Here is a 13,719-nt window from a genome sequence, read left to right on the forward strand (position 1 = left end):
TGAATAGTGAAACCCATAACTCATCTCTCACGATCATGCTCAAAACATGAAAGCTTTAATTCGAAAACTGCTTTGTTTAGGTGAGAAGTAGAAACCCAACGTTAAAAACACCAACTGTTTTCTATTCTCCAAACTCTAAATCGCCACTTATAAATAAACCCCCATAAAGCCCATAAACACACACACACAAATATCACAAAAGCAAACACAAAGCAACAATGTCAAAAATCACAAAGGTTTCTTCTTTCTGTTTACTCCTCCTCGTCGTCTTCTTCCTCAATTCTCAACCTGCACTCTCACTCCGTGTCCCAAAACCGCAGTCAGAACCAGCATCACCACAAACCATGATCGATGACTCATCTCCAATGGGAATGATCGACCATGCAAAGTCCATGATTGCTGGATTCTTCAGCCACAAGTTTCCAGTAATGGGCTGGCCTTTCCCCAAGTACCCACCTTTCACAATGGTCAACCCTAACGTTCCAACAAACCCATCTGGAGCTCAAGAGGAATCAGAGAAGCTACCTTCTTCCCCAAGCAAACTTAACAAAGCTGGACGAAACGCATGAAAATTGTTGTTGGAAACATTTCTATGGTTTTACATTTTCATTAAAATAAAATAAAATTGTATCTTTAACAATTGAATGGTAAGAGAAAGAAAATATTATATATCTATCAATCAGCTCAAAACGATTTTAGCTATGACAGATACAGGAATATTAACAACGTGTCCTGCCTTTCCAAACAAACCTATTCTTCCGAAACTAGAACTTGAACTGTTCTTTGTCGGCTCGAGGGTTATGCTTAGTATTTGAGTTTCCCCCGTTCCTATAGAGAACTGAGCTGGAGATACCTTCATTGAAACACCATAAGGAGGACTCCAACCAACATTGTACGTCTCATTTCCAGCTATGTTTCTCACCCATCTTTTGAAAACTTGCTTGCCATTAAGGGTTGATACTGTGATTGATGGCAAGTTGAGATCAAAACCGCTAATTCTTGAGCTGTTGTTAGAAGAACAATCAATCCCAGTGTAGTTAAACACCACTGAATCTGAGCCATTGATTCCACAAAGAAATGACATATAGTCTTCAAAACCTACAAATAATACATTTTGATGAATTGATAAAAGAAAAAGTTTAGTTGTGTAATCCAATTTTTAAATATAAACTTACTAGTATCAAATATTAAACCAGGGTCTAAAGCTGCCGTGGCGTTCACGAAACCGCTTCCCATATCAAACGGTGTTGCATTAATTAGGCTTTGATCAGGATTGGCATAAGTACGCTGAGCCATTATGGGACCTCCTTTGTTATCATTAAGAAGAGCGGTTGTTGAAAGTGCAGATGCTATTGCCGAAGGACTAAAGTTCGGGTAGGTTTGTTTGATTAGTGCAGCCACACCAGCTACATGAGGAGCAGCCATGCTTGTACCGGACATCATTGCAAATTTCTCACCTAAAACAGAATAAACAGAACACATTTTAATCCAAATGTCAGTGACTTTACAGAAAGAACCCTCTGTCATCACTTTTGTAATAATAATGTTTACCTTCAAACTCGGTTGAATCAATGGAACCGGAGCTCCAAGCACCCCAAATAGAGTTTCCAGGAGCTACGAGGTTAGGTTTCAATATGTCAGCGTCGTTAAAAGAGTTGTCTTCTGGATCAGGTCCTCTTGCTGAGTAATACATAACCATAGGAGCTTTGTTACTGAAGTTAGCGTTTAAACCGCCTTCAATGGCTGCAACTGCTCCAAATTCAACAACGTCTTTGGTGGTTGCATCTCTCTCAATAGAAGAGTTATAGTATTTAAGTAAAATCTGCAAAAAAAAAAAAAACATATCGTTAGTTCATTTTTAAAAAAAACTTTGGTTATGATGATCTTATATACCTTTGAATCTTCTGCAGATGGAATTATGATTCCAGGCATATCCATTGGCGTTGGATTGAACTGAAAACCAAGAACATACGGGTCCATATAGAACACAACACCAACTGCTGATAGATTCTTGGCAACATCTAAAGCTTGCTTTATAGTCGAAAGCCCAAGAACGAAACGAACAGAATAGCTACACATCAAGAGATTCCCCGAGACAAGCTCTTGATTGTAATTTTCATAATCTTGACATTCACCTAGGTACATGTCTGTATCTACAGAAGTAGTATTGTTCAAGGCATGAAAAGCTGAGACCATCTTGTACATCTTTCCATCATCAGTAGGACCTATATAAAAGAAACAAATCAAACAATTTATAAATCCATATTTTTCGATCATGCCGGTTATGAAATAATGACTTACTTGAGAATCCTACGCCTGGAATAGTTACATTGTTGCCTAGGGTTATGGAGTTGGAGTAAACTCTATCATGAGAAGAAGCACCAACTGTGAAAATCCAAGGACTAAAAGATGACATGCTCTTGGGCGATGGACCGGTGTTTCCTGCAGCTTGGACTACAAATATTCCGGTTTTCACAGCGGAAAGTATGGCCATGTCTATAGGGTTGAAGAAAGTGGCAACACCAGGAGGTTTTCGGTTCGGTGTAATCGATAAACTTAGTATATCTACTCCATCTTGAGCTGCCTGAAAAATTCATACTCACTTTTCAAAAACCTTATGTTTGGAAGAAAATGTGAAACATTCAGTTATATTTAGTTTGTTCTATTGTAAACCTGATCTATAGCTGCAACAACATCTGCAGCAAAGCCTCCAAAACTCTTGTACAATGCCTTGTAAACAGAAATACTGGATATAAGAGTTTTAGTTAGTTTGTATATATTTAACCATTGATCCTGGTTTTGTTTTGTTTGTTTACTTACTGCGCACGAGGAGCGATTCCACTAGCATTTCCAAAGCTATGGTTAGAAACTATCACTGGAACTCCATGGTTACCAGCAGCAATCGAAGCTGTGTGTCTGCATATATATCAACAGTAACAAATTTTAAGCTACAAAACTCTGTTTTCTATAATATACTCAACACATTCAGTAGTCACACTTACGTTCCATGACCATCTCCATCGAATGGAGAAGCATAATCTTCAGAGGAGTTAAAGGTTCCTCTAGTTATAGCCGATTGCGCGAAATGCCTAGCTCCAACCAGCTTTTTATTGCAAGACCCTGATGGAAAATCTGGTGTGATTTCACAAACACCTGAGAAATGCTTAGGGGTTGGATATGAATGCTGAGAGTTAATGTCTTTGTCACTGAAACTAGGATGATTCGGATCGATTCCAGTATCTATAAATCCGATAACTATTCCTTCTCCAGCAGTCTCAAATCCACCTTCTTTGACCCATGCTCCTTCTGGTAAACCCATAAACTGTGGAGTATATGTTGTTGCTGTCCTAACAGAGAAGTCCAACACTATGTTTGCTACTTCTCTTCTCATTGAAAGCTTCTCAGCCTTCAAGAATCAAATGAAAATCAATGTCAGATAAGTCCTTATTATACAATGATCAAGAACTACATATATTACCTGTTGTGAGCTAACGAACACAGCAAATCCATTGATTAGATAATTGTAGCTATAGAGTTTTATATATTTCTCTCCTTTCAATGTCTTTCTCAAGAAAGAATCATGAGTTTGAGCAATAGATGGTGGTCTTTTTGGCCTCCCCCTCCCATGACGTTTCCTGGAAATGTTTCTATTTAGAAATTCAAATTAATACAAAGATGGTTTAACTAAAGCTACTACATACAGAGAATCTAAGGACAATTTAAAAAATAAATATTTTTTTCTGTACCTTGGTTGTAACTTTGGTTTGAATTTAGAAGTGTGGCCATGCTTAGGACTTTGGTGTCTATGTCTAATCTGTTTAAGGTCTTCTTCCTCAAATAGATGAACAAAAGGAGGCTGTTTAAGTGTGACAATGTAAACAGCAGTATCGTCATCACCATCATCGTCTTGTTGTTGTCCCAAAGTGTTTGACAGAAACCCAAAACAGATCATCACTAGTAATAAAAACCCAAAGTTCACCAACATAACTCTAGCCATTTTTTTGTTCCTTCTAAATCAAGAAAGTGGAAACAACAGGGCTGGCCACCACTAGGTTTTGTACAGAGAATGAATGAGTCATGAAACAACTCAAACCCCACCAAGAAACATAGATAAATAAAGAAAGCTGCAAAAGAAGAAGAAGAACCCATTATAACATTCATGGTGAAGTAGTGGAATTGACAGAAACACACAAAAAGGACCTGCCTTTTCGTGTCGGAGGTCGGTGAAAGAAGAGTGCGTATTTATATATATTATCTATGTACCATTAGAGAGATGCAGGTAGAAGTGAATAATCACACGAGAATATGAAACTTTTTTTTTTTTTGGTAAAATGTTGAAGCTAACATGAAACCTTTTTTCTTGGATTCTGGAGTAATTGTGAGCCAGTTTGAGTGGATACCACGTACTTGGTTCCCACATGTTTAAAGCAGATGACAAGACTCATAAGTGCGATCGAAATAAAAGGACTCTCCTTTTTGTTTTTGTTTTCTTTTAATTATTCAATGTTTTTTTACGGTTGATCATTCAGTTTACCGTTTGATTTCTTTCGTTTTGTCTTTGTTTTTCACTTCTAGCGGTTTATTTACACAAACCAAAAGTCTTAAATATGTTTTTGTACTTCTACCAGTTTACCGTTTGATCCCATTTTCAAAGAAAAAAATTCATTTTGTAAAACGTAAAATTTATATATTTATTGTTATTACAAAGAAAACTCTATAAATTAATATACAATGAACTAGTTAACATTTTAGATAGATAAATTAAAAATATAGTATAAATTAGTGAAACAATAATTTTGACAAAAGTCTTATATAATATATACGCTCTATCAATTTAAAAATGATTAGTTATTACATAAAGATATAAATAAAATAATGATTAGTTGTTTTCTTAAATTAAAACTATTTTAGGATCTATCTCTATTTTCTTACTACATCAAAATTTATGATGTTTTTTTTTGTTAAAAAAATATAAATGCAATTATTGTTTATTTGCTGCCAAATGTGAAGACAATGAGTGTCATCAAGTTCATATAGCAAAATATAATATCCAATCAAAATATTTTTTAAAACAATACGAAGCTTTTATAAAATAAAAAATGATATAAAAATATATACATTTATCGAATCAAAATAATATCCAATCGTAATATATTAAAAAAAACAATATGAAGTTTTTCTATTTTAGACAAATGAAAATTAAAGATTATTGTTTTAAACATTATAACTAAAGATTATTAGATACACTAGGTGTCTTTAACAACATTCTTTTTTAAATACCTTTACATAATATTCGATCAAAAGACCGTAGGATGTTTCATAATATTCGATAAATATATATTTTAAAAAAATATATACATATATCGAATCAAAATAATATCCAATCGTAACATATTTAAAAAAAAATATGAAGTTTTTCTATTTCAGACAAATGAAAATTTTGAAGATTATTGTTTTAAACATTATAACTAAAGATTATTAGATACGTACACTAGGTGTCTTTAACAACATTCTTTTAAAAATACCTTTACATAATATTCGATCAAAAGACGGTAGGATGTTTCATACAAAAAGCTGATAGTGATAACTTGGGTGTTACTTTGTTATTTCATATTTTGATGAAGTTTTCGTAAGCTAATGTGTTTTAAATAATATAGATTCTTTCTAAAGTTTATGATAATGTTTATTGTTTTGTTGATTCAAAATTTTGCTTGTTGATGTGAGTAATAGTTCTTGTTGTAGTTAGTCACCAAAAAGTTAAAAGTATCATACTTGGGGTGAATTTGTGGATTAGTCATTTTTTATGTTTGTAAGTGTATTGTAAGAACTAGGTAATAATCCGCGTCTTGGGCGAAATGTGATTATTAGTTTCGTTATTTTTTTAATAAGGAGACATTAATCTGTTTAATCTGGATATAGCTTCGGTTTTAAATTATTTTTTTGTTTTTAATCTCCTAAAATATAACTATCATTTTAAATCAATATTTATTTGGTTTATTCGGTTAAAATATTTGATGTTTTTGGTTATTTTTTTCCTGTGATAATCAAAAGTTACTATTATTTGTTTGTTTTCATGTTATGAATCTTAGATAATCGTGATGTCGAAGCAATGGTTTCATATTATAGTTTCTAAACGGATAATAGTTAAAAAAAAATTATTAAGACAAATAATTTTACTACAATTTGGTCGATAGTGAAAGAAGTATTAAGAAAAAAATATTTTAACTTTCAAAAAAATTAGATATTTTAGTTGTGGTAAATATTTAGTTATAATGTGCTCACGTTAATGTGCACTTGTATGTGTATGTAAAAGTATATGAAGATAGTTGATAAATATATAAAGATACTGTTAATTAGTATTAAATGACATTTTTAAAAAAATAATAAATGAAAAATAAAATTCTTAAAATAATTTTTTTTAAAAACAAAAATATTGTAACATTTATATAAACTACAATATATAACTTATAAATAATATTTAAATATATGTATATATATATATATGCATATAAGAGATCAAATTGGATATTCGTTTCTATAAATATTGATATTTGTGATTTGTTTTTTTTTTTATGGATATTGCATTTTTGTATTTGATTTGCTTCGTAGAGTAATGGATATCCAGATTTTTCGGTTCGAAACAAAAAGATAATGAATTGAATCAAAATTTCTGAATAATTTGTCTAGTTATATTCTTAAAAATTAAAAAAAACTATAAGCATAAAAATTTAAAGTTAAAACAATAGGGATTTGATGAGTAAATTATATGCGTATTTTAATTTAATATGGATAGTGTAAAAGTTATAAATATTATCTTTTCTTTTTACTGGAAACACAAATCTATTAATAAGCAATGGTGGAAAAGTCAGAAACAACTCCCTTCCGAAAACCATGAACGTTATTGAGAAATAGAAATACAAATTTAGAGAAATTTGCGTGGCCACATCTACATACGAATTTGCCTCTCAAAACCTTAACTAATCCAAGTTAAAAAGACTATATAACTGCGTCCATAAGTAGTTAATACATTCTTGTTACCTTTGATTACGAGGACAAAAAAATGTATGCTTCAGATTGCCGTTATCGAGGCTACATTTTACTTCTAGTTCTATTTTATTCACTTGTGTTTGATTTAGCTTCAAATATAGACATTTCTGATGATGTAGGAGGCAACCGAACCGACAGTAACTGGAAACGTTTTCTCTCTAATTCCAAACAACATGGCAAAGAATATACTAGTTGTATAAGTATAGGTGCTGAAATTCCAAAGCTGTATCTTTTTTGTGATGAATCACCTAAAGACATTATTACAAAAATCAATTTCGCTGATTATGGAAATCCTATCGGTGGTTGTAAAGATAATAGACATGGCAATTGCGGTGCACCAGCTGCCTTGAGGGTGGTCGAAAAGGTTAGCGAAAAATCAATAAATATTGACAATATGTTGGGGATTAGTGAATAATAAATATCTCAATGAATCTTATTGTTAAGTATTTTTGTGCAGAATTGTCTTGGAAAACTCAAGTGTGAGCTTAACAATTCGGACGAGATGTTTGGTCCGAGTCACTGCAAAAAAGATATTACGCTCACTATTGAATATACTTGCACAAAAGCTTAGGTTTTTAAGTTTCTCCTTAATTAAGGATTTTAAAAATAATTTTGGTTTGTTTCGTTATATTGATCAAGTTCTTGTTGATTATTAAAGGAACGTTTCAGAATTTTTTTTTTTTTGGTTATTTTGTAACAAAGGTTGATGTGTAGGACCACAAAATTTCTGATTCAAAACCATGAAACAAGACGGTTGAAAACGATAATATAGAGGTAAACGTTTGAAAATCATTAGGAAATAAACGAAAGAACAAACAAAGTCAAGATTATATATATTTATTTAACTCGATAAATTGGATCTAATATGTGACAATTATGTGCGATTTTTGAATTCCATAATACAAATGCTTTAAAACTATTTTGCAATACCCTAAATAGAATCTTCAAACTTATTTCTAGGCTATACTCTCGAGACTTACGTTAAAAAAAACTAAAGAGTTTGAAACTTTTATCTAACGTACGTATAAAAATAGATGTAAACTAGGTTAAGATCCGCTCCTTGTGCGGAATGGACATTATATATATAAATTATTTTATATATTATATGTTTATAACCTATTATAAAATAATAAATATATATTGAATAATTAAAAAGTCATTATCTACTACTTATATAATTAAATTGGTGCGAACATATAAATAAATTTTATAAATTGAAAAAATATTTTTTCTATTTGATAAGATATATAATTAAATTTAAATGATAGTAACATATATATGATATATTTTAATATTAATATTTATTAGATGATATTTTTTGCTCTCTTTTTTGTCATTTGTATCTTTTATAGCAAAAAGTCTAAATTAGTGATAATAAAATTTTCATTGTGGGATTAATGGTTTAAGCCATTTATAATATTAAAAAAAATTAAGTTATCAATATTTTTTCAAATTTTTTATTAAAAAAATGTTCAAAGTAAATTTCAAAATTAAGATATATATGTATTTTTATATGGCATATAGTTTAATTTAAAATGATACATATATTTATATATCTTTTATTTTTGATACTTATTAAATGAGACTTTCAACTTATATTATTTTTTAATTATTTGTATCATGTCATAACAAAAATTTTAAATCATAGATCCCAAAATTTGAATTTGAAACTTATAACAGTTTTAGTAATTTATACTCGTTTTTAAAAATTTAAAATATAATATATATATAAATATATAATTTTTTTAATTTTTATTATATGGTTACTATGATTGTTTAATTTATTTTAATAGCTTTAAATTAAACAAATATATATTATAATACACACTTATTTTTATCAAATCTTTATTATTCAAAATTATTAATTGTCATATATACTTTAGCCACATTAGACAATTCCGTAATTTTATATAAGGAAATAATGAAGTACATTAATAATGTATTTATTATGGTTTAATAAAAAGTTTATTATATATTTAGATGGACCAACCTATTTCTCTAAGGATTCTAAGAACCATTCTAGTGATGATACATGGATACAAAAAAATGTTGCAATGCTTCTCAAATAATATATAGGGGATATATATTTATATGAGAAGATATATTTGATCTCCAAGATACGTATAAACAAAAAGAGAAAAGTAATATTCGTGAATCTTCTTTTTTTTTTCTCAAGTAGCGGGTAACAAAAAATTTCTGATATTATCTGAAAGTATTCCAAATTTATTTTGACGCAATCTTAAAGATTTGGATTTATCAAGATATTATAGACAAAATTTAGTAAAATTTACCTACGATATTATGCAAAAGTTTGACATGAATTGCTCCACAAATAACATTTTTTGTGAGCCACATGGCCATATTCATCAAGACCCAAGACCAAGTCAGGCTCGGCGTTGGCGCGTGTGCATGTGAGGTTTGCCTAATGGCCCTCTCCCTCATTTTCCATAGTGTCTCCGCAAGATTTCAAAACTTTTAATAGAATATCATATATATACTTTTTACTCTTCGCCATGGTTTAATAAGAAATTTTTCATTTGAGTCCAAAATACATATTTTCACATTTGTCTTCACATTAATCCAAAATTTATTCACTGAAATGGGCTTGTAAAATTTGGCTCCAACAATCCTCCACATGAATAGAAATTATTCTAAACACTTGCACACTAGATAGACTATGCAAGTTTGATAGACTAGCTTAACAATAGAATATTTAATAATAATTTATGTTTGTTTACATTTCTAAATTTCTAAAAGAGATTAGAACAGTTACCAAAAAAAAAAAAAAGTAAACATAAAACTTATATGGCATTGGGAATGCATCAATTCCTCAGTCAAACAAATATTCGGTAGGCCAAATTTGTTCTGTTAGAAGTAAATAATGAGGTTTTTATGTAATATTTTTATAATTTTTATTATAAATATAATCAAAAGAAACTGTTTCTATTATCTCAGAAAGCAATCATATCATTATCAAAGTACAATCACATTTGTTATTATTGTAAAAAGGAAGATATAAGGGAAAAACGAAAGCTGGATTTGAACCCTTGAACTGAAGAACAATAGAGTTCTTAAACATGCAATAAGAAGGGCTATTGGTTGTTTGGCACCTTTCAATTTTTATAAACGCTAGCGCCAAAAATCGATGCTTTATGAGCTTACCCAAGGCCGGTTTTGTAATTGTACAGAATTGTCTTGGATAAACAAGTGTGCAGCTTCTCTCAACTATAAAGGATCGCCGCATTTATCACTGATGATGTGAAGGTTTCTCCTAGCAAGAGTTCTCTGAGAATTTAGATCTTCTAACCAAATCATTTGAAGCATTGTTCTCTCAAAAGGATAAAAAGTACTAAAGACAATAATAGAACAGCAGAATACCAAGTAATGATGTCAGAATAAGATTTTTTTGAATGTTGGAGATGGATTTCATCTCTTGACAGAGGCCATCAAGTAATCGAGTTCGGCTTACTTTAATCCAAAGGGTGGTCTAAAGTTTTGCCGACTTGGAGAAAATGAAAGAAGATTGGCTGAAGACAAAGAAAAGGTATTCACAATTTTTCGGCACAAGATTAGAGTTTCCTCTATTTACTCTGTTTTTGCGGGAAACCCATGTTTTCATAAGATCTCTGCTTAAACTCTTTGTATTCGTCTTTCCATCTATTTAATAAACGTCTTTTGGATAACTCACCATTGAATTCGTCCATACATCAAGTACGTGCAAAATTATGAGTAAACATTGAACCTCCCGTGTCTTTTAATTGTTAAAAAAAATTCTTCGTTTCTGAGTATAAATTGGGTATGTGTGACATGAGCTCGAGGGGGTTATGTGTTGTGTTTGTTAGAGACTTGGAATCTTTTGGTGCATGTCAACGGTCGGAGATTTACGACACTTGTAATATAGATTTGGTTCAGAGTTGATAAACTAACAATCCTACTCATTTATACATATAACAATATTAGTTTAGAATTCTAATTGAAGTTATTTTCGTTAACAAAATATATTTCAAGGGGGATAGCAAGATATTGCATAGTTTAAGAAATCTCAACTTTTGGAGGTTTGGATGATCCTCCTTCCACAACTTCAGAGTCAACACCCCCTTGGAGGCCTGAATCTCTGTCTCATGGATTGATAACGGTATAGTTAGTGGTTTAGGGTAGAATTTTAAAGATCAGGTGCTCAAACATTAGACTGTAGCAGAAGTGTCTATGGATCCTATATGCTGAGATTAAATGTTTGCTCTGAACAGCATCGTGTTTAAGAGAGATGCAAGTCTATTAGAGTATAAAGTCGGTTATGAGTCAATTAGATTGAACCGGTGGTTATGTGATATAAACCGGGTAGTATAAATACATGTAAATACATTGTATACGACACAAGATAATATACGCTTTACACTTTTGGATCGCTCTTAATCATCTTCTTGAGCTCAAGCTCTAATAAAGTCTCTTATTATCCGGTGTTGAGCCGGACTGTTTAGATTTAATGGATATGATTCTCCATGATAGCTAGAACTAGAAGTATTTTATTTTTCCATAGATAGACTTCTTCCTGGAAACAACTTTTTGTCCAGCCAAAGAATGTGGGTAACTGACACAAAAATAATTCTAACTTTTAAATGTTTTGGTTCGGTTCGGTTCGGTTTGGTTCTATCTGATAAATACTAAAACCGATTTTATTTTGGTTTTGGTGTTTTTCAGTCTCGCTTCTAGGATGAGCGTCACTGGGTCAATAAAAGTTAAATCAATTGGGTATGCCACACACACGAAACTGAAGGAGATAAGAGCGGCAAAACCCACCGAGTCGTCGTGACTACTCGGTTACATAAATCGTTTAAGAAAAAAATGTTAGTTGCAGCAGCATCCACTCTATTTTCACTCTCATCCGCCGTTTTCACGCGCCGTCGTAGCTTCAGAGTAAGCGCCACTCTTTCTCGGGAGCCCTCTCCTCTTCTCCGAGCTGCTCACCACACCGTAAGTGTTATTACTTAGACAAGATTCTCTGGTAATCTATAACTAGTTTTAGTGATTTTATCTATTCAAATTGTATTTGCCTTCATAAAACCAAAGAAAGATCGAAACTTGAATAGATACAAAGTTTGTTTCAGGTGGATAGTTATGTGAAGAGTGGGATGGTTGTTGGTTTAGGCTCTGGAGAAGCTTCAGACTTGGCTATTCGTTATTTGGGTCACCAACTTCGTTCTGGTTCTGTTCAAGATGTTGTTGGTGTACCAATGTGAGAGTCCTTTTGCTTTGATTCTTGGATCATGTTTCATTCCATCTGCTGCTGCTGCTGCTACAAGTTTTTTCTGTGATGACTCTTGTTCAGGTCTGCTCGAAGTGCGAGCGAAGCTGCAAAGTATGGAGTCCCATTGAAACATTTCCGGGATGATTTTCAGGTAGCCGTATTTTTTAAACCGGTTTGGCCTATCATTCAGCTTTGGGATGTAATGTTTGCAGTGTGACTCTTCATCTATGTAGATTGATTTTGCATTCCATGATGCTGATGCTGTAGAAGAGGGTACGCTTGTCTCAGTTGTAGGGAGGAGAAGAACAACACAAGAAGATGACTATATTCTGCGGCAAAAGGTGAGTGAGGTTTCGTTTAAAAGTTACAGTCTTTTTTTTTTGTCATTGCTTAGCTTTTGGCTTACAAAGAGAGAGATTCACAATGCAGTCTATTGTGAAAGCAGCTGATGAGGCAGTCTTCATGGTAAAGGAAGAACAATACAAGTCTGGACTTGAAGGATCTATCCCTGTCTTAGTTCAATCTGTAAGAAAACTTCTGTTTGAAATTTTTTTTTTTTCTTTTAATCCGGAAATGATTGTTTGAAGTTTTGATTGCAGCTTAATTGGTTAGCTATAGCTGAGGAGATAGATGACTTGTATTTAGGAGATGCAGAGGTATATGAGTCTGGCTCTTGTGCAAATGTTTTCTCAGGGTTTTGGTTCTATTGATCCTCATTTGATTGATTTGTATTTTGGTTTGTGCATATGTGGAAAAGGTGTGGAGAAGAGCTTCAGTGGGAGATGCAGGCCCTCTTGGAGGAGACTTTCCTATTGTCACCAGTGATGGTCACAACATTCTTGATGTTATCTTCACAACTCCTATTCCAAGCCTCGGTAATAGCTTTGGAACTTTACAATGTTCTCTATTGCTGTTTGATATGGGTTGATTAATGCGATATTATGCAGCTAACGTTGCTAAAAGCCTAGACAATATTGATGGGGTTGTGGACCATGGACTTGTTATCAAAACGAGGTTAGTTTTTCCAAAAGAATCAAATCCACCTCTAAGTTGGTGTATATAATCTGCCCTGAGTCCTCCCTTTTGGAATTACAGATGCACGGTGGTGATCGCCGGAGAGACAGAAGTAAGAACTGTTACCTTGCAGACTAGTGCAGTGGAAGATGGTGTATGAAACCATGGGGAGACTTTGCAGAAGTTGTTGATTCCATAGGACAGTGAGAGGTTGGAGTAAAACGGCTTATTAGGATTGCCATTCAAAACCACTGAGGGAACTGTTCTACACATTGTATACTAAGTCAATAGAGAAATAATGCAACTTTTATAACTATATTATTATTATATCAGTAGCTTCATTCTCAGAGCTCCAGTGACAAGATAAGGCTCAAATTTATAACTGACCAAAGAGTTTAAAAAAGAAAACAATC

General features: G+C 32.2%; 4 protein-coding genes across 6 annotated transcripts; 3 read left to right on the forward strand and 1 right to left on the reverse strand.

Annotated features, from left to right (window-relative positions):
* Window positions 1-218: 218 nt before the first annotated feature.
* Window positions 219-673, forward strand: LOC125609867. Its single transcript, XM_048781443.1, has one exon. The coding sequence runs from the start codon at window positions 219-221 to the stop codon at window positions 567-569; it is 351 nt and encodes a 116-aa protein (XP_048637400.1). The 3' UTR covers window positions 570-673.
* LOC106380461 (subtilisin-like protease SBT2.3) lies at window positions 563-4,348 on the reverse strand. Of its 2 annotated transcripts, none has more exons than XM_013820223.3 (10): window positions 3,747-4,348; window positions 3,479-3,635; window positions 3,003-3,406; window positions 2,821-2,916; window positions 2,674-2,746; window positions 2,302-2,584; window positions 1,894-2,225; window positions 1,552-1,822; window positions 1,176-1,457; window positions 563-1,098 (listed from the first exon to the last, which is right to left on the reverse strand). In XM_013820223.3, the coding sequence occupies exons 1-10, from the start codon at window positions 3,995-3,997 to the stop codon at window positions 680-682; spliced, it is 2,568 nt and encodes an 855-aa protein (XP_013675677.3). In that variant the 5' UTR covers window positions 3,998-4,348; the 3' UTR covers window positions 563-679. The 2 variants fall into 2 exon arrangements, with proteins under 2 accessions (XP_013675677.3, XP_048637398.1); XM_048781441.1 differs by having other exon boundaries at window positions 3,479-3,647; window positions 3,747-4,346.
* A 2,445-nt stretch (window positions 4,349-6,793) lies between these two features.
* On the forward strand, window positions 6,794-8,183 carry LOC106380321 (beta-galactosidase 3). The gene is made up of 2 exons (XM_013820092.3): window positions 6,794-7,411; window positions 7,505-8,183. Exons 1-2 carry the CDS (start codon window positions 7,061-7,063, stop codon window positions 7,616-7,618), a joined length of 465 nt encoding a protein of 154 aa, XP_013675546.2. The 5' UTR covers window positions 6,794-7,060; the 3' UTR covers window positions 7,619-8,183.
* Window positions 8,184-11,737: 3,554 nt separating this feature from the next.
* Window positions 11,738-13,647, forward strand: LOC125609868 (probable ribose-5-phosphate isomerase 4, chloroplastic). 2 transcript variants are annotated; one of them, XM_048781448.1, is made up of 9 exons: window positions 11,738-12,018; window positions 12,153-12,280; window positions 12,374-12,443; window positions 12,526-12,633; window positions 12,722-12,817; window positions 12,892-12,948; window positions 13,050-13,167; window positions 13,240-13,306; window positions 13,388-13,647. In XM_048781448.1, exons 1-9 carry the CDS (start codon window positions 11,890-11,892, stop codon window positions 13,464-13,466), a joined length of 852 nt encoding a protein of 283 aa, XP_048637405.1. In that variant the 5' UTR covers window positions 11,738-11,889; the 3' UTR covers window positions 13,467-13,647. The 2 variants fall into 2 exon arrangements, with proteins under 2 accessions (XP_048637405.1, XP_048637406.1); XM_048781449.1 differs by having other exon boundaries at window positions 11,779-12,018; window positions 12,143-12,280.
* Window positions 13,648-13,719: the final 72 nt, after the last annotated feature.

This window comes from Brassica napus, chromosome A6 (genome assembly GCF_020379485.1).
Source record: "Brassica napus cultivar Da-Ae chromosome A6, Da-Ae, whole genome shotgun sequence".
In the NCBI taxonomy this organism is placed as follows: Eukaryota; Viridiplantae; Streptophyta; class Magnoliopsida; order Brassicales; family Brassicaceae; genus Brassica; species Brassica napus.

Coding starts and splice junctions, on each gene's coding strand:
- LOC125609867 (XM_048781443.1), top strand. CDS start 219: ATGTCAAAAATCACAAAGGTTTCTTCTTTCTGTTTACTCCTCCTCGTC.
- LOC106380461 (XM_048781441.1), bottom strand. CDS start 3,997: ATGGCTAGAGTTATGTTGGTGAACTTTGGGTTTTTATTACTAGTGATG. Junction 3,648..3,746: donor AAACCAAAGTTACAACCAAG/GTACAGAAAAAA, acceptor ATTTCTAAATAG/AAACATTTCCAGGAAACGTC. Junction 1,099..1,175: donor TGGTTTAATATTTGATACTA/GTAAGTTTATAT, acceptor TATTATTTGTAG/GTTTTGAAGACTATATGTCA.
- LOC106380321 (XM_013820092.3), top strand. CDS start 7,061: ATGTATGCTTCAGATTGCCGTTATCGAGGCTACATTTTACTTCTAGTT. Junction 7,412..7,504: donor CCTTGAGGGTGGTCGAAAAG/GTTAGCGAAAAA, acceptor ATTTTTGTGCAG/AATTGTCTTGGAAAACTCAA.
- LOC125609868 (XM_048781448.1), top strand. CDS start 11,890: ATGTTAGTTGCAGCAGCATCCACTCTATTTTCACTCTCATCCGCCGTT. Junction 12,281..12,373: donor GATGTTGTTGGTGTACCAAT/GTGAGAGTCCTT, acceptor ACTCTTGTTCAG/GTCTGCTCGAAGTGCGAGCG. Junction 12,444..12,525: donor ATTTCCGGGATGATTTTCAG/GTAGCCGTATTT, acceptor TCATCTATGTAG/ATTGATTTTGCATTCCATGA.